Source organism: Phoenix dactylifera, chromosome 3 (genome assembly GCF_051530095.1).
Source record: "Phoenix dactylifera cultivar Ajwa chromosome 3, Ajwa_hap1_PhDact_Kaust_v1.1, whole genome shotgun sequence".
NCBI classification, from domain to species: Eukaryota; Viridiplantae; Streptophyta; class Magnoliopsida; order Arecales; family Arecaceae; genus Phoenix; species Phoenix dactylifera.
Window position 1 is genome coordinate 3,885,563 of NC_143192.1, and position 23,580 is coordinate 3,909,142.

General features: G+C 38.7%; 2 protein-coding genes and 1 pseudogene across 3 annotated transcripts; 2 read left to right on the forward strand and 1 right to left on the reverse strand.

Annotated features, from left to right (window-relative positions):
- The first annotated feature begins 791 nt into the window (after positions 1 to 791).
- On the forward strand, positions 792 to 3,086 carry LOC103722926 (NAC domain-containing protein 43-like). The gene is made up of 3 exons (XM_008813660.4): positions 792 to 1,153; positions 1,251 to 1,531; positions 1,622 to 3,086. Exons 1-3 carry the CDS (start codon positions 853 to 855, stop codon positions 2,255 to 2,257), a joined length of 1,218 nt encoding a protein of 405 aa, XP_008811882.4. The 5' UTR covers positions 792 to 852; the 3' UTR covers positions 2,258 to 3,086.
- Positions 3,087 to 5,119: 2,033 nt separating this feature from the next.
- Positions 5,120 to 5,681, forward strand: LOC149767871 (zinc finger CCCH domain-containing protein 20-like; annotated as a pseudogene).
- A 7,926-nt stretch (positions 5,682 to 13,607) lies between these two features.
- LOC103722920 (alcohol dehydrogenase-like 4) lies at positions 13,608 to 19,515 on the reverse strand. 2 transcript variants are annotated; one of them, XR_015976064.2, is made up of 11 exons: positions 19,318 to 19,515; positions 19,104 to 19,240; positions 18,861 to 18,910; positions 18,418 to 18,761; positions 17,142 to 17,224; positions 16,955 to 17,030; positions 16,337 to 16,398; positions 15,895 to 15,990; positions 15,134 to 15,295; positions 14,712 to 14,944; positions 13,608 to 13,916 (listed from the first exon to the last, which is right to left on the reverse strand). XR_015976064.2 is itself a non-coding variant. In XM_088717525.2 (10 exons), the coding sequence occupies exons 1-10, from the start codon at positions 19,424 to 19,426 to the stop codon at positions 14,828 to 14,830; spliced, it is 1,236 nt and encodes a 411-aa protein (XP_088573651.1). In that variant the 5' UTR covers positions 19,427 to 19,515; the 3' UTR covers positions 14,488 to 14,827. The 2 variants fall into 2 exon arrangements, 1 of the variants encoding a protein (XP_088573651.1); XM_088717525.2 differs by lacking the exon at positions 13,608 to 13,916 and having other exon boundaries at positions 14,488 to 14,944.
- Positions 19,516 to 23,580: the final 4,065 nt, after the last annotated feature.

Here is a 23,580-nt window from a genome sequence, read left to right on the forward strand (position 1 = left end):
AAGAAATATCCTTAGATTGGGGATGTAATTAAGGGGTTGTAAATTTGTAATTTGTAAGTGGAACCTCGATGGGGTTAAGGGATCTTTTACAGTTTATTATAATTTGTAAAATAAACATAGATTATGTGTAATTTATTGTAATTTATAAAAAAAGATATTATTAGATTTTCCAAGTTTGAATGTTTTGAGTTTATAAGCGCCTGGGCTTGAATTTTCTAAGCATGATTATGCTTTTTCATTGACAATAGACTCCCAATTCTTAAAAACATTTTATATATGGAGTTGCTCAGCAAAGACCGATGCTTATTAGCATTGGCGGACTCCAAAATAGGTCGATACTTATAAGTGTCGGCATAGCTTCTGTTTTCTACCGACGTTTTCAAAAAGTGTTGGCCAAAAACTTTTTCACTTCTATCTATCCCACACTTTTGCGACGCTTTTGAAAACGACGCCAAAATTACTGGCTTTTATAAGCATCGGTACAAACTCTAAAAAGCACTGAAAAAAATTATTATTATTATTATTATTATTATTATTTTGTAGTGCGAGTGATGATGCTAATTAAAAGTGAGAATTCTTCCAGCGTTTTGAGGTAGTTCCGAGTGTGTATATTCTGGAGAATTTTGAGGTGGGGCTTGATGGTTTCTCATGTAGCTTTTCCTTGCCAATGCTACCTCTCCATCTCATTTCCCCCCACTCGATCCGTTCGGATCACAGCCCCATCTCTCTCTCCCTCTCTTCAACTCTTGGTAGGTGGCTATTGTCCATTCCAACGAAACTAACCCCACTAAGAAGTACGCCAAGAACAATGGAAAAATAGCACCTTTCTCCTTTCCTCAATTTTTTTTCTACATGCCATTTAACAACAATATAAATATCCTACTTGGCCTACACCTTTCTTCCCATCAAGGTGCTCTTCTTCCTTCTCAACTTAAGGTTACTAACTTCTTGTTCCCACTTGTAACCAGGAGACACAGAGAGATGAGCATCTTAGCGAACGGTCATTCCTGCGTTCCACCGGGCTTTCGCTTCCATCCAACCGAGGAGGAGCTCTTGAACTATTATTTGAAGAAGAAGGTGGCTTGCGAGAAGATAGACTTGGATGTCATACGTGACATCGATCTCAATAAGATAGAACCATGGGACATCCAAGGTATCATCATGATCCATATCCACTGTTCACTTCCTACATCAATTATTCAAACTCATGTCCCCATAGTGATTCCTCTAGATGCCATTGAAATCCACAGACAACTGCAAAATAGGGTCAGCCCCACAAAACGAATGGTACTTCTTCAGTCACAAGGACAAGAAGTATCCAACAGGCATGCGCGCTAACCGAGCGACGGCAGCCGGGTTCTGGAAAGCCACTGGCCGTGATAAGGTCATCTACGCCGCCAGCTTCAAACGGATTGGCATGAGGAAGACACTGGTCTTTTACAAAGGCAGAGCCCCCCATGGCTTGAGATCCGACTGGATCATGCATGAATATAGACTTGACCACCCCCTTTATACCAACTCCTCTTCCAACGTGAGCCTCCTTTCGTTTTATTTCATGATCCTGATCACTTGGCCAGTACCATAAAATATAATGAATATGGTAACGTTTCTTGTGATTTAGGACTGTAGCCCTGCTGGTGAAACAGCACAGGAGGAAGGATGGGTTGTTTGCCGCGTATTCAAGAAGAGAACTTGTCAGACTTCCTTTATTACTCCTCGTAGAAATTTATCTACTGCTAGCGACGCCAGGACCCTGACGTCGCATTCATGCAACGATGAGGCCTTGGACCAAATCCTACAGAACTTGGGAAGATCTTGCAAGCAAGAAAGCAATGCAATCATCAGCATCAACACCATGGAAGACAACAAGGGTTATCTTAGGCCAGTTGAAACTGCCTTAGGTAACATGAAATTTCTCGCTATGGAGAGTCCAATTCTCCCACCACTGCCAGATTTTGCACCAGAAGTTGAGCCTGCCGATCCAATCATGGACATGGACTGGACATCACTGTACTACGAGAATGTATCCCACAGTGGAAGCTACTTGGAGGCACAGAAGCAGCTCCCCTACATTGATGACCCCAGCTTTGAGCTTCTCACTTCGAATGGACAATTCAGCAACTCGCAAGTCTATCGCCTTGGAGTTGGTGACCCATGGACTTTCATGCCATCGGTGCCATCCGTTTCGGACCACACCAGCTACATGCCGAACGCGTGCTGTAACATCACAACCCAAGAACTTGCTAGAAATATCTAAAAAGTGGATAGAACTATGGTTCTTATCAGTATAGGCATTATTGCAAGATATGAATCTGGTCACCCAACTTAAGTATGTAGACCGTAAACAAGACATGGGAGGATATGGGAATGATATGGCATTATGGAAACCATTATATCCCTGGATCCTGTGTTCTCGTTCTCACTGATGTTGTCGTCGGAAAAGAAAGTTCTGTTAAAGCTAAGAGTTATTGGTCGCTTTTTGTGAGAGAATTATATCATATCATATCATGTCATCCCTACTTTTCTCTTAAAACATTGATGTCGTTATCTTTGTTTGTTGTAATAGAAAAAAGATGAGCGTGGCAAGCAAGGGCCCGTAGATTTCGCTCTCAGCCTGAGAATTGGAAAAGTAAGCAAAATCCGCATGGCTTCCAGCTGCTTCTTGAATAATTGCATGGGGAGAAAAGTCCAACCTACCGAAGCTTCGTAGTATGACTACGTAAAGATTACACCATAAGGAATAAAATTACCTACGAGCAATGATGTGATATATCACGTTGGCACATGAGTCTATGAGACCCAAAAATAACAAGCATGTACAATAATATCTAGAATGTGATGACATACTAGTGATGACAGCCAATCCCTTGTAGGATTTTGCAAAACTTTGCAAAAGAGAACTTGGATATGATGTATAGAATTCCAGGGGTACGTACACTCTACATCAAGACTAGTTAAATTTGTTTTTTCACCATAGATCTCTATGGGGGGATTCTCGGTCATAAATCTCTATGTAGACATAAATTGACTGATGGATATTTTCCAGGATCAGGCTTTATAACCCAAAAAACGAGAGAAAGAATGAAGTTGTGTTCATCACCCTAAGATCCAACAGTAAAATATAGCATTTCTTTTATCCTCCTTCCTGCAAAGAGAAGGGAAAATTAGTTTGGCGAAGGTCGTGTCAGTTAAAGCGTCGTTTTCAGGAACTCGTACTCACGAGTAATTACGGCTGGTGGCTATTAGCTTTTGGACATAACTGTTTTCGGAGCTGAGTTGCGAGCGGCATGGGCGGACATTTGTTACGCCCGACAGGCGCTGCAGGCCCCCTCCATCATTGTGGAGGGGGACTAAAATCACCATGATAGGCTAGATCTAGGGGGCCCGAGTGGTTTGGAAGGGGACCACCTCCTGCTGCGTGATATTTGGTCGATGGGCAAAGACGGAGTGGCTCTTGAGGCCAAGCACGTCTTTAGAGAGGCTAACAGTTCTGTGGATTGGATGGCCGCTTATGCAGCTAACCATACAGGTGGTACCCTGTGGACTCAGGTCGAAGATTTGCCTAGGACATTACATGATGTTTTATTTTCTGACTTTGTTGGGTGTGTCTGGTCTTGTGTAGTTTGACATGCCCGCCTTAGCAGAAAAAAAAAAAGAGAAGGCGTGTCAGTTTACACTTTATGTTTGGCTCCAAACGAAAATATATCTTTAAATGTGAAACTAATAAGAAGAAAAATTGTTTATCTTTCAAATTAGTTTTATGTGTAGTTTAAAACTCATGGAGAATTTACCTTTTGGCACTACAAAAAAATTAACCTTCTCCGGCGCTCTTTAGAGCCCGTACCGACGCTTATAAGCATCGGTAATTTTCGCGTCGATGCTCTCAAAAGTGTCGCAAAAGCGTCGGGTAGGTAGAAGTGGAATTTTTTTTTTAAGCGTCGGTAATTTTTGCATCGATGCTCTCAAAAGTGTCGCAAAAGCGTCGGGTAGGTAGAAGTGAAAATTTTTTTTGCCGACGTTTTTTAAAAGTGTCGGCAAAAATGAAAGCTATGCCGACGCAAGAAAGCATTGGCCTATTTTGGAGTCCGCCGACGCTAATAAGCGTCCGCAAAATCCAAAGAGAGACCGACGCTTATAAGCATCAGCAATACTTAGTCTAACAACGCTTTAAAGCATCGTTAGAGATATTTTTTAAAAAAAATAAAAAGCCTAATTAATTTTTTTGGGTCAAAACAAAAACAACCCGGACATTCTCCATTACCGGTTCGTTCTGATTCTTCTTCTAATAGCACAAGATAGATAGCCCAAAAAATTAAAAAATAACAAAATTAAAAAAGGAATAACACAAGAAAAACATAATGTTTGTTTTCCTACCGTCAAATTATCTTTTACAATAGAAATAACCCCAGAAATTTTACAATAAAAATAATCCCAAAAATTACAAAGAGTAATCTCCTAACCCCAACCCCAACTTGAACTCCAACCTCCGTGTTCCGTTCTTCAAGAAATTACAAATTACAAATTATAAAAAAGATTTCTGAATCCCTAATCTCTTCTTCAGTCCACTCCTCAACTCCTAATCTCTTCTTCCATTTTTCCTTCATTGTCGTGAAGAGAACACCTCGACTCTATTTTCCCTTCTTCCGTCCGCTCCTCAGTGCCATCTTCCATTTCCGAAAACATGGAAAGAATACAGAAGAACCATAGAAGAACCAGTAATAAAGAAAAAATCCAAAAAAAAAGAAACACAAGAGAACCTCTACCTACCACCAAACTGCGATCCGGTCCACCCGCTTGGCGTCCCCTTTGGCGGCAGCGGCAAAGATCATCATCCTGAACGCCCCCTTCTCCTCTCTCTCTCTCTCTCTCTCTCTCTCTGTTTGACCGTGGCTAGGGTTCCATCGCCTTGGCCTTTTATAGGGGCAGTTGGGGGGTGGTTTGGTGTCCGGGCGACGCTTAAAAGCATCGTCTGGCTCAAGTGACCCTCAAGGGTGGTTAAGCGTCTGACAACGTTTTTAAGTGTCATCTGGCCCAACTTTAAGAAAAATTAGTGCTAATCAGTCAGTTGGATTCTGACGACGCTCCTTTCCCTCTCTGGCTGAAACCCAGGTTCTCTTGGATGCTCCGGACGTGCGACTCCAGGAATCCTCCCAAATTGGGAGAAGGGAGTCATTACAATCCAACGGTTCACATCTCGTTGTGGACCCCCTTCGACAATCCGACAGCGGGGGTCGCGTATAACCTCCCCGTGGGCGGGGTCACCAGCGACAGCGAGCACTACTCCCCCTACGCGCTGGGCGAGGCGATGCTGGCCGCGCTACAGCGCTATCTCCCCTGCAACGAGCCTTACTCAGCGGGGGAGGATTCCGGCGAGTCGATGCTGGCAGACACGCCGATGGATGCCTACTCATGCGACGAGTTCCAGATGTACGAGTTCACGGTGCAGCGGTGCGCGAGGGGGCATTCCCCAGAAGGCTCGTCAAAGGGACCCCCGGAAGTACCATTACTCCAGCACAGCCTGCCCAGACTTTCGGAAGGGCAACTACAAGCGGGGCGACGCCTGCAAGCTCACCCACGGGGTGTTCGAATGCTGGCTTCGTCCGTCCCGCTATCGGACCCAACTGTGCAAGGATGGCACCGCCTACCATCGCCGCGTCTGCTTCTTCGCCCACACCCCATAGCAACTTACCTATTTTGCTTTTTAAACATAGAAAATATGTGAGAAGCCATTGCTGCATCTGAGAGGTGGGAGGTGATTAACCCTTCCGGCGCTTATAAGCGTCGGTAATTGGCGGCTTCTGGCGACGCTCACTAAAGCATCGACGGAGCCCATTACTTGCCAACGCTTTTTAGAAGTGTCAGCAAGTTTTCTCGCTGGAAAAAAATTGCCGACGCCTCTATTTAGCATCGGTAATATAGAGTCAGCAATACTCTTTTTTTTTTTTTTTTTTCTATAGTGTAGATAAAAGCTTGTGCCAAAGCCATGTTTATTTTTCATTTAAAATAAAAGGTTAAAATTTTGGCTAGTTTGCTGTTGTTGTTATTGTTTTTGTGTTTTTGTTTTAGTTTAATTTTCTTCCTGGATGTTGGAAGATAAAAATGAAAAACAATACAAAATTGGGATTAAGGAGCAAAAACTTGTAGGAGTTTGACAAGTTCCTTTCTATTATATTAGAGGCCTACTGGCGGTACACGTGCACTTGCAAGTAGGCATTTGTCACCTAAACGCGGTGTAAATGGACCACACAGACTAGTACATCCCCTTCCCAAATTGTCCCCTTTGGGTGGTTAGGCATATGTACGATTTACTATGTTAATTAAATTCTTAGTGCATGAGTAAAGTCTGAGGACTGTCCCTAATTCTATCTACGTACTGTTTTTATTATTTTATACAATGCCTTCTAGAATTCCATATGCATCTTGGGATGCTCCAGTACGATTGTACAAGGGGTGTGTCAAGAGCCACAATGTAACCATGTAAGGTATGTTATAAGTCATTCTCATGTGACCAACAAGAAGTGAGAGAATAAAAAAACTCTTGCCCTTCTCCCATCATTTTGTTGATATTATGGACTCCTTCCGCTCGCTGAAAATTTTTTTCTCACCAATTTTTTTTTTTAAAAAATAATTTTAAAAATATAATTTTTGAGAAAATAGCCTGAGCATATTTGGTTGATCATATAAAATAGCAAATTCCAGCGTGGCTTATGTTGGGTTGAACATTTACTTTCCTCAGAAGATTGTATGAAATATCTATCATACCCTTAATAAAAAAAAATCTTACCCATAGATTTTGAAGTCTTAAAGATACTTTTGAAAAAAAAAAAGAAAGAACCCTAATTTTCAATTGGTGGAAAAGTAGTTTTTCTATGTCTCCCATAGATTTTTCTTTTTTATGGGAATGCTACTTTCTTATATATCTCCCTCCTTTGAAAACTCTAACCAAACAAGAGGCATTTCTTTGTTTTCCCACTGACCACACTTTTTCCTCTTCTTTTTCTGCGAACCAAATGAGTTTTATAGAGCTTGTAAGAGAAACCCACTACGTCACCCAAGCTAACATTCTCCTTCCTATTTCATCCAAGATCCTCCTCTTTTAAGTTCGCACTCTTGCTTGCAGTCACCCAGTCTAGCGTCATAGTTGAAGGAAATCTTTGCTAATCTGTTTGATGCCTCTTAATTCAGAAGTCATAACTTAGTCATACGTCGTCCAATTGAAATGATCATTTTTTTAGAAAAAAATAGGTAACTTTTTGAGATTACAATGTGATACAACTAGCGGTTAGAGTCAAATTCCATTATTTGGACTCCGAAACAGGCCGCTCCAACTAAAAATTTTCTTTTTGAGAAAGATTTTGATGGGTTGTAACAACTTTCAATCTAGAAAGAATTAAGCAAAGCAATGGAAGGCAATGTTGATGTAGGAATCCAAATCTATTTTCTGAAGGATTTTAGCTTTTTTATGTTTATCTCTACTAATCATGTCTATTTTAGAAAAGATAGTTATGCTCAAACTAGGAGATGAATCTAAACTGAATCATGCTAGGATAAACCTCGCTATTATAAATAAAGGCTATGTATATCACTTTTTGAGTCATCAATGAAACAATAAGGGATATAAACCCTCCTACTTTTATTAATTTTTACTACTTTTCAATAAGTTTTGAGAGATTCAAATTGAGCAGGTTGAGGAAATTCTTTCTTCTCTCAATAAGATTAAGAAAAAAATGACCCATGAATACTACTCCATCAAACTCATGAAATACTAATACTACGTAGTCCAAAAAAAAAGGAGTTCTAGAAAGAAAATATCAAAAAAAACAAATAATCTCAAAAGAATCAACTTGCTCTGATAACTTAGTAGATGGAATAGAATTTTTCAACAATTTCAGATTTCCTAAATGGGAATAAAATCTATTTTATCTTTAAACCTAAAAATCCAGAGTTCCCCTATTTCCAAATAAACCATCAAATAGAAAACAATGAGAATATCCCAACCAGCTCACAAATTTCTTTTCAAATTCTTGTCTCAAAACTCCCCAAGATTAAGATATAAAAGAAGATTGTCCTCTCCATTTGGTTCTAATTTTGAAAAAATCTCAAATTCTTCCGAAATAAAAGAGAAGAACTTTCAATAGCAGAATAACATAAAACACAAAATGGGGGAGCTAGCCAATTTCCTTTCTTCAAGTTAACAAACATTAATATTTTTATTTTTTTGGCTACTAAACATGGAAAATCCTTGACTCTATCAAATTAAGAGTCAAAATAAATTAAGATCCAACTTACCACTAACATTAAGATATATATAAAATAAATTGACACTGAAAACTTGAGAGGAATGTAATCTCTAAAATGACTTTGTCTCTAGAGCATGAGGATAAGTCATAGTTAAGAATTTGAAGGAGACTATGATATAAAGCAAAATTAGTACTTTCTAGAATTTAAGCCCCAAGTCTACCCGCTACACACAATTGTGGTAGGCCTCTTGCTAAAAAGAATCCCTTCTACAAAGTAAGGATTAGATCTCCTCTTGCGACTTGGTAAATACGCCTCATGTCCATCTTACAATAGAAACCATTTTGTTAATATACTAAATTCATAATAGAGATAACATTTCTAATAATAAGAACAAAAAACTTGTACCTAGGGGATTATTTTGTTTCACTCATTAAGTAGCCCTTTTCTCTTATTGTTCGACTATCCCGTAATTTTTTATATTTTTTATATTTTTTAAATTGTCATTTTAATAAAAAAAACTAGAAACAAAAATAAAACTATGTTATTCAAGAATTCATTATTTATTTAACAAGTGTAACCCAATTTTGAAAATCTAGTGGCTGCATGAAGAGGACTAGTGTGTCTATTGTTTAGATATTCGTGTAGGTTAGCAACATCACGAACTAACATGAACCACAAAATTCAATCATAAAGTGAGATTTAAGAAATATTAGGAGCAAAATGGAGAACTACCTAGGGAAGCACCTGTTGGTGTTGCATTAGCTGGCTCACATAATTCTCTTCTTTCACTAGGTGTACGCTTGTTATGGTTCCTCCTCTTGACAGCTTGTAGTCTTATCATCAATTCAGCAACAAGAGAAGGCTTTCCTTTTGCAATCGAGTTGGCTACAAGGTTCACTTTGTCTAAAATCTCTAGGGATGGGACCAAGTCCTAGGGTATGAACATGCTTGTTTTTTTCTGCTCATAAGATTTGAGATAAGATGTCATCCAATGCAATGCCAGTTTTTGAGCTCTCTGGGTAATCCTTTAGAAATGAAAATGGAATTTCAAGTTAGTTACTTCTATTGATTTTCTTATTTATTTTTTTGTTCTTTTATTCTTCTTCAGTTCAGGTCAAAAATAGAAGAAGTTAAGTCGATCCAAATCAAAAGGGGGTTCATGGCCAAAGGTAAAGAGTCAGAGTCGGAGTTATTTTGGAATGTACCAGTTGTGTCCGAAATGGTGTTAGTTACTCTAGTTGTTCCTTGAATGAGAGAGATATTGACATGTAGTTGGTCATTTGACGTTTCCATTACCATATGTGCATATTAAATAACATAATACATAAAATTTGTAACATACAATAATATAAAAATAATCTAGACTTAGATTTAAATTTCAGTTCGTGCCTTCTGTGAATTTGGAAATCGAAGATCTGTAGAATATCCTTCGATAATCATTTTCTCAAGTACTACTGCTTTAAAATTAATACCACAATACATCAATGCTTCTTTATATGTCTACATTAAGCATTTTGATCTTCCTTTACACAAGTTTGCATTGATCATTTGGAGTGGGTTTGTACAGTTACTAGCATCTTGAGATTCGATGACTTGTTATTGGTTCATTACTTACTACACTATTTTGAAGTTGTGAGTTTAGCATTCAGAACATGCAAGATCTCAACTTGTATTTCTTTAACTAATTTTAGAGAGTAAAATTACAATCCCCATATATGAGGAGTTTAATAATGCCAACTTTAGAAAAAAAGGATACTGTGAGCCACGTAAATTCTACTACATAACGTCATAGAGAAATGAATGAAATGGCAGATGAAACAATAATTATATGAATGTATTCAAAGCTATGTGTTCATTTAGCGTTCTTTAAAATTACATAGGGAAGGTTTGTATTGTCTTTTTATATTCATAATATTAGCAACCTACTCAAGCAAAAAGGAATCCTTCCAAGTTCAAAAAAGTGGAAAAGGTCAGATTTTTGTATTCAGGGACTTTAGGCTTCATCATTATGCAAATTAAGGGACACAAATCGTTGGCAAATAGGACTTTCTACTATCCATCTACAAGACTGCTTTCTAAGTTTTTATCATTTGCACCAAATCAATTTTATACTACAAGACTGCTTTGCATACTCATGGAGAATTTCTTGGCCACATTTTATTGGTAACACCATCAAAAAAAGTTTGATCAAGTTTTCTTAAAAGCATAGCTGCAGCCTAATTGCCATTTTATCAGCAGAAATCTGGAGCATTGATCAGCATACAGTATCACTTGTTCAGGTTTTGTCATTACCTATATTTCCTTTTTCCCCTTCTTTCAGAATCATAAATTGAGAATTGAGGGAAATAGAAGTCACTGAGGACATTTTCAATGCCTAAAATTCTGTAACATTTGCTTTCTGCAGTCAAGTATTGGCAAATTAGAGAAACTTTGCTGAAATTGTTATGTCTACAAGATCTTAGTCTGAACAATATTTTGTTCCCAATAAACTAGAGCATTAATTTTAATCCTTAGAAACCATGAGCAATGGATATGTATCATTTATCAACCATACCATGAAGATTGATCATATGGTAAAAAGATTAGAAAGTGCCCAATAATAACATACACGCATGCAGTAAATACACTGTATCTCCTTTCTTGTCAGATGCTATATCTTGAGTACAATTATGGAACTTTTTTTTTTTCATAAAATTGGGTAAGCGTGGATCTTATTGCTACCCTAGCTTTGTTAAATGTATATTGAACATTAAATTTATTTATGTCATGGGAAAAGAGGTATCCACTACAAAAGAGCTAAGCAAATTTGTAGTTTGTGTCTTTAGAAGGCATCGAGAAACTACCACTGAATATTCAGTAGGTCAAAATGTAGATCAGTGTGGATTGAATATCAAAACATCCATAAAATGTCATTTTTCATTAAATTCAGTTAATATGAATATAGATATTAGATGCTAAAACTCTTATCTGTACTTGTCCTGAATGGTTACCAATATGCTAAAGCTCAATGTTGGAGGTTTTTTTTTTTTTTTTGCTAGGATGGGTGGATCAAACCTGACGAGTATCCTTAGAGTGCCAGGGGCAACTCTTCATCTCCAGCCCACAGGGTACTATCGGAGTGACAAGCTACATAAGCAGCCACCCAATCCGCAGCCCCATTGGCTTCGCGGTATACATACTTTTAGAGGGCAAAAAACATCCTTAGAGCTCTTCCTAGTAGTTTTTTTATAACTTTTTGAAGAGCTAGAAAACTATCTCAAAATTTTACCAAATACCTCAAAATCACACAAAAGAGCTTCTACTCCTCCAAGGTGTGCTTTTTTGCTCTCTAAAAGCAATGCCAAACAAAGTCTAAAAAAATGAACTATTTAAATCTTTAATTGTAGTATAATATTTTTCATATTAATTTTGTAATTATAATAGAAAAAATGTTGTTATTAAATTATCATTAGATTATATTTACACCAAATTCAAACTGACAATGGTGTTCCAAAGGCTGATCAAATAATAAGCCTTAAAACACCACCAGAATAAAGTGAGTAGTAGATCTTCAAGTGGGTTGTGCGGACTAAGAATACAAGTTGAAACACCAAAAGTATGGTCTAAATGATTATGGAATAAACTTAAGGGAATAGAAGCTCTCAGCCTAGGATGAGGATTCCAGTAGAGCAAAGTCCGAGAATGTTTTTTGCCATATCAATGAAGTGGGCACAATAGTCAAACAATCCAAGAAGTGAAAAGAATTGTGGCACGCCTACCATGCACGAAAATAGTGGGCCATATGAAGCGCTAATAAGTACAAATAGCATTACTAATTAATAGGATTCATCTTACTACTGCCAAGGATGCTAGTGGATTGGGAGCACCACCTACCACTCTTGGCAATAGTGGCTCATGTGGCATATAATTGTAAAGGCAAATATTAAGGTAGTTAATGAGGATCACTTATAAATATTATATTATAATGCTAAAAAAGAATCTTAGACACATCAATATATCTAGTTTATCTTTAATCATCTTTGCTTTATATTTACTTTATCCTGCTTGAGGAGGGGGGAGGCGAAGGGTAGGGGAAGAAGAGACGGAAATGATTTTCCGAGAGGCGGAGGAGCGTCGGGTTGCTGGGGCTGCTCGAGGCCATTGTGGCTAGGGTTTTATCGCTTGGCATTTTATAAGGTGGATTTTGGAGTGGAAGTGCGGTGGAGCGGTGTGTTTAAGCATCGTCTAGTGTACGTCCGACGACGCTTTTAAGCATCGTCTGGTGTCCGACGATGCTTTCAAGCGTCGTCTGATCCAAATGGTGTCCAACGACGCTTAAAAGCGTCGTCTTAAGTTAGTGTTTAAGAAAAAAATTAATATTAAGTGGAGAGTTAGTGAATAGAATTCCGACGACGTTTTTAAGCGTTGTCTGCTTCTCTTTCTTCTTGGCCTCCGACAACGCTTGGAAGTATCGTATTATAAATTTAGTTTGGACAACACTAAAAAGCATCGTCTTAATTTCATCCCTGCTGACGCTACTAAAAGGCATCGGCAAATTTTGGCGCGCTCACAAAATTGCCAACCTTTCTTTCTTGCATCGGCGCATAAGAGTCGGGATATCTTATTTTTGTTTTAGTGATGGATGCTCTAGACTCTGATTTAAAGGCCTATCAATTCTTGGTGCTAATCTCACATGTCAAGTCTTTACCAATAGGATGGCTTTTGGGCTCTTGGACAACCAACTTCTCATGCAGATCCCCATAGTTTGCCATGCAGAAATTAGCTTCCTACTTGAATCCATATTGATTTATCATGCAAACTGGACCGAGCCTTAGTCCACTAGTTATTATGGGCTAGGTTGGGTGTCAACTTGGTAATGTATTGGAACCTAAATATGCCATTCAATATGGAAGCCGAGATCAAATTTAGATGGAACTTAAGACTCATAAACCTCTCAAAAAATATAATCAGAGGCCACTAATCTCCATTTAATAGCATATTTATCAAAGTGAATATTTATTGGTAAAACTATTTATTTAGATTTAATTATATGTTTGGAGTTAGTACTTTTTATTAGAAACTTAATTCTCCCTATAGCGCAAATAATTTTCATTTGTATATACATTTGCACTTTAACTATTATATGTTTGTGTATATATATAGGAGAGAGAGAGAGAGACAGCAACACTTGAATGGATCTCCATTTAGATTGGGTCGAATTGGTATCCAAAAATAAGAGTTCCATGACAATAATCTAAATTGTTAGATACGATTTATTACCTAAAAAGCTTACATATCAAAAAATACAAAAACACATATTATTGTATATTATTTAAACTATTTAATTTAATCATTTAATACGTAGAATAAAAATATCTAAATTATAATTTAAAAAGAGTAGATCATATTTAATATCTGAGACCATTGATACAGAATTTCTATCGTCTAATGTAGAATGGATCATCCATTCGAATATTACAACCAATTCTCTGTTTCTAACCATCGCTCTCTGTCCATGTGATGGCCATTAAAGGACGTACATAAGAAGACAGATAATATATATGACATAGTATGATAGCCACTTGTGGTCGCACATAAGAAGGCGATGATGTGATATGTTCACTTGTAGACATTTCAAGGAAGACAATACGGCCACTTGTGGACATGCATGGCAAGGCAAATAAGACGCTTTCATTCTTTTAATCACCATGTTCCAACAACAAAAAAAAACATATGGACATCCATTAACAGGGCAGATAAGACGCTTCATCACCATGTTCCAACAAACAAAAAAAAAACATTTGAACATACATTACAAGGCAGATAATACGGCCACTTGTGGACATACATAGCAAGTCAAATAAGACATTTTTATTATTTTAATTAAAAATAAGATTTTATGACATACTACTCTTCTTTTTCTTTTTTAATTCAAAACATCGCAAACTATTTGATTTTACTTACTCATGATTAATTATTTCCAATAGCTTAGCTTGCTCCGTTGCTTCTATAGAATAGCACAGTTGGTAAAAAAAAAATATATATATATAATTTTATTACTAGTGATGTATTTGATTATGCTCGTGTGAGAGCAATCGATCTACAAACAACAACAACAATATATATATATATATATATAGTATGAAAGATAGATTGGATAGCAGTCGTTGTCCCAAGACAAGCAATAAATCCCAAGAGTCTACATGTTGAGATGGAATATATAATATGAAATGTTACGTGTTTTTGTTGAAGGACTGACAGAGACAGATTTTATAGCAGTTCACAGAATCTATATATTTGAGGGGAAATATAACAGTAAGTTTACGTCGCAGTAGCACAAGTTGTACACCTCTTTCATCTGACGGGATTGTATTCAAGTCTTAAATATGGGTGCTTTTCAAGTATGTTTGTATTAATACAGAAAACAGTGACATGCGGAGCTTCCACTGCTAAATGAAAAACAAGAAAAAGATTATAATTTTTACCCTTACCTTTAGATAATTAGTTGGACATCCTATAGTGTTGAAAAGATGCATGCAACGTCGAAGATGTCTCTCCATGTTATTTCACTGATAGAAATCCTTTCCAAATGGAATTAAGATATGTATCACAGGTGCAGTAGACACCTCAAGGACTTTCCCTCTGACAGAAGCTGAAAAGCTTTGTTTATCTCAGTAAAAGGCATCTCATGTGTTATGAATCCATCCAGATTAATTTTGATTTCCTGCAAGAGTGGGGATAAGCAAGATTATGAAGGGATATTGTTGTTGAAAATTTTTGTGTAATATTGTTACCGAAAATTACTAGTATATGTGCAATGAAACAAGTAGAGCTGCTCTATTGTTGACTTGTTATATGGTATGTATGACACAAAACAAGAATATATTATTCTTATGTAGCTTTGGAAACCTACCCCATTCATGTACTTGTCCACAAAATCCGGCAACTGGGATTTCCCCTTAAAATCTCCAAAGACACTTGCAACGATCCTTCGGCCATCAAAGAGCTCCATTGGATGCAAGGGAAGCAACCTTGGGGTTGGATGGATTCCTAAAATCACTGTCAAACCCCATCCCTGTTCGTCCAAGAACAATAATTAAGCGAGCTTGTGAGAGATGTAAGAATTTTATAAAGATCACAAATTCTCAAAACACTACTGAGAAATATATCAAGCTTTTCATTGCTTTATCATTTGCAACCATGCAGTGATGAGTAGAAGTATCTTAGAATATAAAAGGAGCCACATGTCAAATACTAATTAGTAAGCTCCCGTGACTCTTGGGTCACCTCCCCCAGCATTTTCTTTTCTTGCAAATCTTAAAGTCTATGTATAGTCCTACTCCATGAGTCTTTAATGTTGGCCAATTGGCTCCATGATGTCAGGTCCATGCCGATGGCAGTAAACTAAACGCCACACAAGGCGAGATATTTATGACATTGTCAAATTAGGGTGGCGTGCTCAACTGTCGAGCATAGGAAACTTTAAATGAAGATAAAGAGATGACATCAAACCATTTGTCCCACGTAATTGAAGTCACTAGTGCTTATTTGGGCATCCCTATCCTTGAATAGCTCTGGAAACCTACAAGGTCACGCAATGGCTATCCTAAAGGTGCTTATAAGAACAAAGCAGAAGTCGATTCATCAAAAAGAAAGGCACAGCCGAAAACGTACGTCACGGGTTGACAAGAAAGCTTCGCGGAGTACATCCAGATTCCCTGCACACTCGAAGCTGTAGTCAACACCACCTTTCGTCGTTTCCCTTATCACCTGCACATCTTGCCATCAATACCACATGGGTGAAGCAAGCATGCATGCACTGATGCAAGCCATTATATAACATTGTACATTTGAACACATTAAAGTTGGTCAGTCGTCTTCAAAATTTGATATTGAAAATTTTAAATTTTCTTCTAATAGACTTCGTACACATAAATTTATATAGTCTATGTATAGTGCTTAATTCTTTGTTTTTATCTTCCTCTGAAGTGTTGGAACAAGAGGGTTGAAAAGAAGCAGATCTTACAACTGCAAGCAGATAAACCCATTCCTGCTACCATTATAGTCAAAAAGGGATTTGGACATTACTGGTTAGATAATAAAATAATTATTATACCTCATGCGTAGGCTTGTCGCAGTCTGTGGGGTTGACAAATTTTGTGATGCCCATTTCTCGCCCTACATGGTAAGCAATGGTACATCAGAAGCCTCTCATAGTCTTGCTTTATAAATCAAGGAACAAGGTTTAGGATGCAATTCATGTTGAAACAAGAGCAAGGCGATTATTATTCATCGGTGTCTTTGATATGCAATAACAATCTATACACAATTATTGAAAAGTCTCTCTCTCTCTCTCTCTCTCTCTCTCTTTAGCGAGAGAATCACTGTGAAGGAATTGAAAGCTTGGCAGATCGCTACCTGTACATTACATCATCTAAATAAGTTTAAATAGTAGAAGATAACCTCGTTGACTTGTCAATTAGTTATGTAACATGGTAATGACTTTAAGGATTTCTCAACTGCAAGCTTCATGTTAAAAGTCTTGGCATTATGCTCCTAAATATAATTGCAACATATAAAACTTATTGCTTAAAGATGGGGTACAGAAGTAACACAACAAAACGATGTTTGGTTTGTTTCTAATTAATGCAGACTAATAGTAATGATGTAAAAAATTTTAGTAAATGAAACACATGCATAAAGATCCAGGTTTTCACATCAAAGGAAACCACACCTTTCACAAATTTTTCCGAGTTGATGTCAACACCAATAATTTGGGAAGCTCCCCTCAGTCGGGCACCTTCTGCAACCTGAGAAATATTCTACAATTAGAGATATTTCAACCATAAAAGATAAAATTGACTACTAAGTCTTTGCCTTTATAAATTATATAATAGATCATATGGTAGAAAATTTCGAACCGCGAGGCCCACAGCCCCAAGGCCGAAGATTGCCACAGTTGAACCCTCTTTTACATTTGCACAATTCCATACGGCTCCCACTCCTTCCAGTTTAACAAGTGGTCAAAAGAAAAACAGATTAAAAGTAATATTACTGAAGAAAAAAGGAAATGACAGAAACAGTTAATGGAACAAGAAATATATATTTGATTTAATTAGGTTCTGTTTTCCAAAAAAAAAGTAGCCTTCAATGACAAAAAATAACAGGAATTGATTAGAATTGGAGTATAGATATGATTTTGTTGATAAATGAGAGGAGATTAGAGTTCTATTGTCAGTTTGACTTCAATTAATTAATGTTATATAATATGAAGCCTGCTTTCACTCAACAAATGCTTAAAAACTAGCATGAAGCGTAAGTCATGACGTATGACATTTACATCAAGAGAAAAAGTGTAAGTAGTTGATCTTGCAATGATTCAGAAGTAGGCTTAAACATGGAGCACCATATCATTTCCATCCTGTGATGCTTCTTTGTGTAGATAGCCGCAAAAGAAATCACTTTTAAAATATCTTCTGAAAAGTCTCTGGTGCATGGGTGCTGATGCAATCTTGGAAGCTACATTAATGGAAGATTTTTTTTTACAGATTAATAAGAAGAGTCAAATCACTTGTCCCACATCTTGTCCCGAGCACCAGTAGTTTTTTTTTTCTTCTACTCGCATGGAAACAATATATCATCTTAATTAATTAGTAGGGTTACCCCACATCACGGGGTTTGCATGTGAAGCCACATGCAGTGTAGCTTTGGCGATTTGGACTAACTTGATAATCTTTGAAAACTTGGTAGGTTATTTACCTAAAAAAAAACAGAGAGAGAGAGAGAGAGAGAGAACCCTGGCAGGTTGAGGTGTTACCCATGCTAAACTAAGTTTAGAGCAAAGAAAATGTTAAAATCACTACTTATCCGGCTGCGGAGACAGGTTCGAAATTAGAACCTCAATTTTAATACCATATTAAAATTACTATTTATTTCAAAAATTTAAATTGATAAATAAAATATATTTATTTATATATTTTATATTTTTTACAGAGAATAACTAAGTTTCATCTATAGAAAGGCAAATGGAATTGCTGATTGGATTGCCTTCTTTATTTAGATAGTGGGTCTAATTATTCTGGTGGGTTTATCTGATTAGACAGTGGACCTGTGCCAAGAGTCTTTTTGTAGTCTTTTGTTTAATAATAAAGAAAGAAAGAAACTAAGTTTGTGAGAAATTTTAGGTGGCATATGTACCTGTGGAAATGCCACAGCTAAGCAAGCACATCTTTTGGAGGGGCGCAGCGGGGTTGATTTTAACGACGCAGGCGGAGTCGAGCACGGTGAACTCGGCGAAGGTGGAGGTGTTGAGGAAGTGGTAGACGGGGCGGCGCTCCCCGGCGGCGGGATCCAGGACGGAGAACCTGGGCTGGCCGTCGCCGGCCATGACGCTCTTGAAGGGATCCACCCGGAACCGGGCGCAGAGGTTCGTCTTGTGGGATTTACAGTGGACGCAACCCCCGCACTCCCCGTTGAAGATTGGGATCACATGGTCCCCTTCCTTCAAGTCCTCCACGCCCTCCCCTACGCTTTCCACCACCCTGTCCGCATGAATCCAAGATATATTACGACGTTACGTGTATATATATATATATATATATATATATATATATATATTTGTTTGTTGCTAGTTTGCTTACCCGGCTGCCTCATGGCCAAGTATTCGAGGGTAGACTCGTTGCATGTCGTTCTGGTGTCAAGGTAGGAAGGAGACACAAGCAACAAGGAAACTATAGTTAGAGCAAATGGAAGGAAGTGAGAATAGAGGAGAAATATGTAATATGATTAGAAGAAAGTGTTGATTGGTTGGCTCAAGAAAAATAGAGTTTGGATGGTAAATTAGTATGAAGAGAAGTTGGTGAGGTATTCTGTAATAGTTTTACCAGGCCTTTCCAAGCACTGAGATCGGTGTGGCAGATGGAAGTGAAGAGGATCTTGAGCCGGACCTCCATTTTTTGAGGGGGCTGCACTTGCACCTCCTCCATCACGAAGGGTTCTTCTGGACCCCAGACAACGGCAGCTTCCCACAGTAAAAAAAAATCAAAAGCCATTTAGATTTGAGAAAGAGAGGAGAGAAAGAGAAGAGAGAGTAGATACCTTTACAAGTGATAACTTTGCCGGCTGTATCACTGGCATGGAAACCATTAGAGCAGCCACCGTTAAAGCTATGAAATCCATTAGCATGTTCTTGGCTGGTGTTCCCCATCTCTCTCTCTCTCTCTCTCTCTCGCTCTCTCTCTCTCGGATGAGACTGTCGGTATATGGCTATGTGGGAAGAGCTGCACGGAAATAGACCGCATATTTATAGCCAAAAAGTAGGCAATGTTGTCTTCTTCTAAATTTTATATATCCTTTTAGAAAATGATAATAGAGAAAAAGAAAATTGGAGAGAGAAAATAATAAATTTTATTAAATAAAGTTACAAGTCGAAGGAAGGAGCCCGGCTCTTGCACCGCTGTCACAACACGAAGGGTACCTCCCAAGGACATCTTTTCCGAGAAAAACATTCATTAACAATGGATGATAATACTTGATGCTTCTTATCGTTTTTGACATCACTCGCCATCCTTCTACAGATAATATTTAATTTTCTTTAGCTATTAGTAATGAATGCTTTGTAGCTCCCGTTATGCTCCCATGGACTATTCTCCTGCCAAATTTATGGACTTGTCACCAAAATGACGAGTTAGTTGAGGGCGAAATTACCAACGTTCAAGTTGTATCTCTTGCATAAAAAATATCAGTTATTGGTAGGGCTGTTAACGAGCCGAGCCGAGCCCGAGCCACCGCAGGCTCGGCTCGGCTCGTTTCACCAACTTCCCGGCTCGGGCTCGGGCTCGGGCTCGGTACCGAGCCCAGTATTGGGCTCGGGCTCGGGCTCGGGCTCGGGCGGCATGGCTCGGGCTCGGGCTCGTGAAGCTCGTGAAGCTCGTTTGCCCGAGCCCGCCCCATCCCCAGCCCCATCCGGCCATCCCCGTCCCTGTCTCCGTCGACCGTCGGAGAGAAGAACGAGCAGCCGCCAGCCGAGCTCAGTTCCGGCGGTTCGTCGGAGAAGAATCTTCTTCTGAGACGAACGAAGGGCGGCGGAGGGAGCTCGGATCTGGAGAGCTCGCGGTCCATGACGACGAACCTCACCGCGGTGACCCTCACGCCGGGCCGCCGGGGTGCTCCGCCATCCTGCTGGCCAGCTCGAGCGCCTCCCGGTCGTCGGGACCTCCGAAGAACAGCACGCACACGCCATGCGCCACCTCGGCCGGGCCCACCTGCCCGCCCCCGCCGAAGCCTCGGTCCACGAGGACGGCCACGGAGCACGGAGCCTCCTTCATGACCCTCTGGTTCACCGCCCGCCAGCCGGGCCCCACGTTCTCCATGTGGCCGCTGTCGTCACCGCCGGCAGCCCGGTGTTTGTGGAAGGGGACGACGAGGAGGGAGACGCGCTTGTCGTCGGCCACGTTGCAGACGTCTTCGTGGATCGTCGGCATGGCGGAAATGGCGGTCATGGCAGCGAGCTCGGCATCGGCGGCGGAGGAGAAAGGCGAGAGGGGAGGGGAGGGACACCCGGAGGGGAGGAGGGGAGGGACACCCGGAAGAGAAGAGGGGAGGGCACCGGAAGCTTCTGGAGAAACCCAGAAGAAAGGAGAAGAAAAAAAGAAAAAAAAAAGAGGAGGTGGTCAGCCAGTCAGGTGGGAGGGAAGGATTAACGTGGGTTTGGGTTAACGGGCTAAGCCCCAATCCAATTCGATTTTGGAGGTTGGAGGCTTGGAGGCTGGAGCTCTCTTTTGGGCTCGTTTGGGCTCGCGAGCTGCTCGGGCTCGAGCTTGGGCTCGGGCTCAGTTTTAAACGGGCCTCATTTTGGGCTCGGGCTCGGGCTCGTTTGACTAACGAGCCGAGCTCGAGCCGGGCTTTTACCGAGCCGGGCCCGAGCCGAGCCCGAGCAGCTCGGCCCGTTTGACAGCCCTAGTTATTGGGTCACATCCTGCACAGTTCTCAAAATACTCCAAACTTTATTGGCAAATGATAGCCATTGGGGCAATGATTAAGAAATATTAATTGCTTCAACTTATTCCAGAAATATTAATTGCTTCCAAAAGCAGCTTATTCCAAAAATATTAATTACTTCCAAAAAAGACAGCTTGTTCCAAGGATATTAACTGTTTCTAAAAAGCAGCTGGAAGAAAATATAATAAAAGTGGTTGGAGATTAATTATTATCCCTTAACCTGGGATGATTAGTGGGATTCAAATTATATTACACATAGTTGCCCCCAATCCTTCTTTTCTTATTAGTACAGTATTTGTTGGCTATAATGGTGTATCTCCATTTGTTAATTAAAAATGACTAAAATAGCATTATGTCACCATGGGCAGAGTAGGCACAAAAGCAATCATGGTGGTATGCACTGAAACTTGTCATTTCATTTTTATTCTCTCTTAATGGGCAGAGTAGGAAATGAAAAAAAATGGAAGTATTTCTTTATTCTCTCTTAATAACTAGTTATTTTTATGATTATTATTTTTATTTTCTCTCTCTATTTAATATAATATTGGAAGGATAAATTATATTAAATGAAGATTCTACTTTATTTCTTGAAAAAAATATAGTGAAGATAGTTAAAGACTAATTAATATTGCTTAACTATCGCCCCGGAGGTGTTTGGTTAGCGGGATCTAACTTTATTCATCAATATCTCGGAACGGCCAAATTCATAAAAAAATAAAATCCTTCTTCCACGCAAATAATACAACCCCTTCCAAATAACTATAAGTCAGCAATTATGCACCTATTGAACTTATACTATGTTTAAAAAATACATCAAGGTATTGCGATTTAAAAGAAATTGTCCAATAAGCGCGAGTGTCGTTTCTCATGAAGAAAGGCCGTCTTCTACATAGTAAGTTTTATTTCTGAGAAATCAATGGCAATTGTCTGTTAAATTTTGTTCAGAAGGTCTATTTAACTACTTAGCAGATCAATTAAAATTTTAGAAGATATAATTAAACCTTTTGGGTCTCCCATCTTCGGGCCTACCATGCATTTATGACCCAAGTCCTGTTTTCATGCATTCATTATGGAGGTCCACGAGCCTACGTACATCTCATCTGTCTCGTGGTGTCTCTCTCGAAGCTGGCTCCAAACCCAGGTCATATGGTCATGTTCCCATCCACGGGGCTAAGCTGCCTGTATCCAACCTGGAATCCAGTGAATGTCCAGAATATTAAGAAATGAATGCAGAAAGATAAAATGGTCGGTGTCATAAATTATGCACTCAGCTAAATGATACCATATTCATATATTATTTTTGTAGAAATGCAGTGCAGGTACATTGCATTATAGAGTTTCTTAATACTTCTTTATATTAGTTGAAACATTACTCTCATCACAAGTGGGCCTTGGGTTTGTTGTCTTTCTCTTTTTCAATATGGAATCCTAGGGTTACTTTTTGTCCACATATGTCTACGATGGTGATGGTGGTGGTGGTGGTGGCAGCAATGTCATTTGAGGTATACTTAACTGAAGCATGGTGGCCAGTGATGTATGCTATTACGAAAGACACTTTGATTGGACATCTAATATTATTTTGGATGAGATTTTGAGTTGACCAGGCTTTATTGATAATTCCAAAAGCCTTACCATTATGTTATATAAAAAAAAATTGATCCTTAAGGATACAAAATGATAAACATCAAAATATTGATTGATATATCATTTAAAAATTTTCAATTAAAAGGGTATAAAATAATCGCTCGCCGGCCATGATGGCCAATTTTGGTGAACATGAAAAAATGATTTCATATAATCCTTATATGATATCTCTATGGTGTTTTTATATGAACACCACCTTAAAAAAATTGTGAGAGCCACCTGTTCTATTTTTTACTGCTAATGCTATAGGTATTAGATTTAATACTATCATGATCAATTTATATGGTCACCTAGTCATTGGCTCTTACTAAATAACCTGGCCTATTATAGAAGTCAGTTGATAAATTGAATAATTATGTATTGCATGCCCTCGCTCAACAAAATTTCACTATTTTTGTTGCAATTTAGCTGCAGCTTTGCAAATATGTTGAACCAAAATTAAATAGGCTGACCAACCATAGAACTACAATCATCAATTGACTATGTTAAATTACTCTGCTTCTACGTGTCTCAATATCCGTTGCATAACCCTTCTTTATGTTATGAAAGCGATCATCCATTCATCTCTTGAGAGACATTTAACAGGTGGTAACCTTTTCTCGAATTATTTTTAGGTAAACTCAAATCAATTTTTCAAAAATAATGTTAATCCAAAGAGTATAACAAACATAAGATCAAACTCTCATCTATCTTACAGAATACATATCGACACGTATT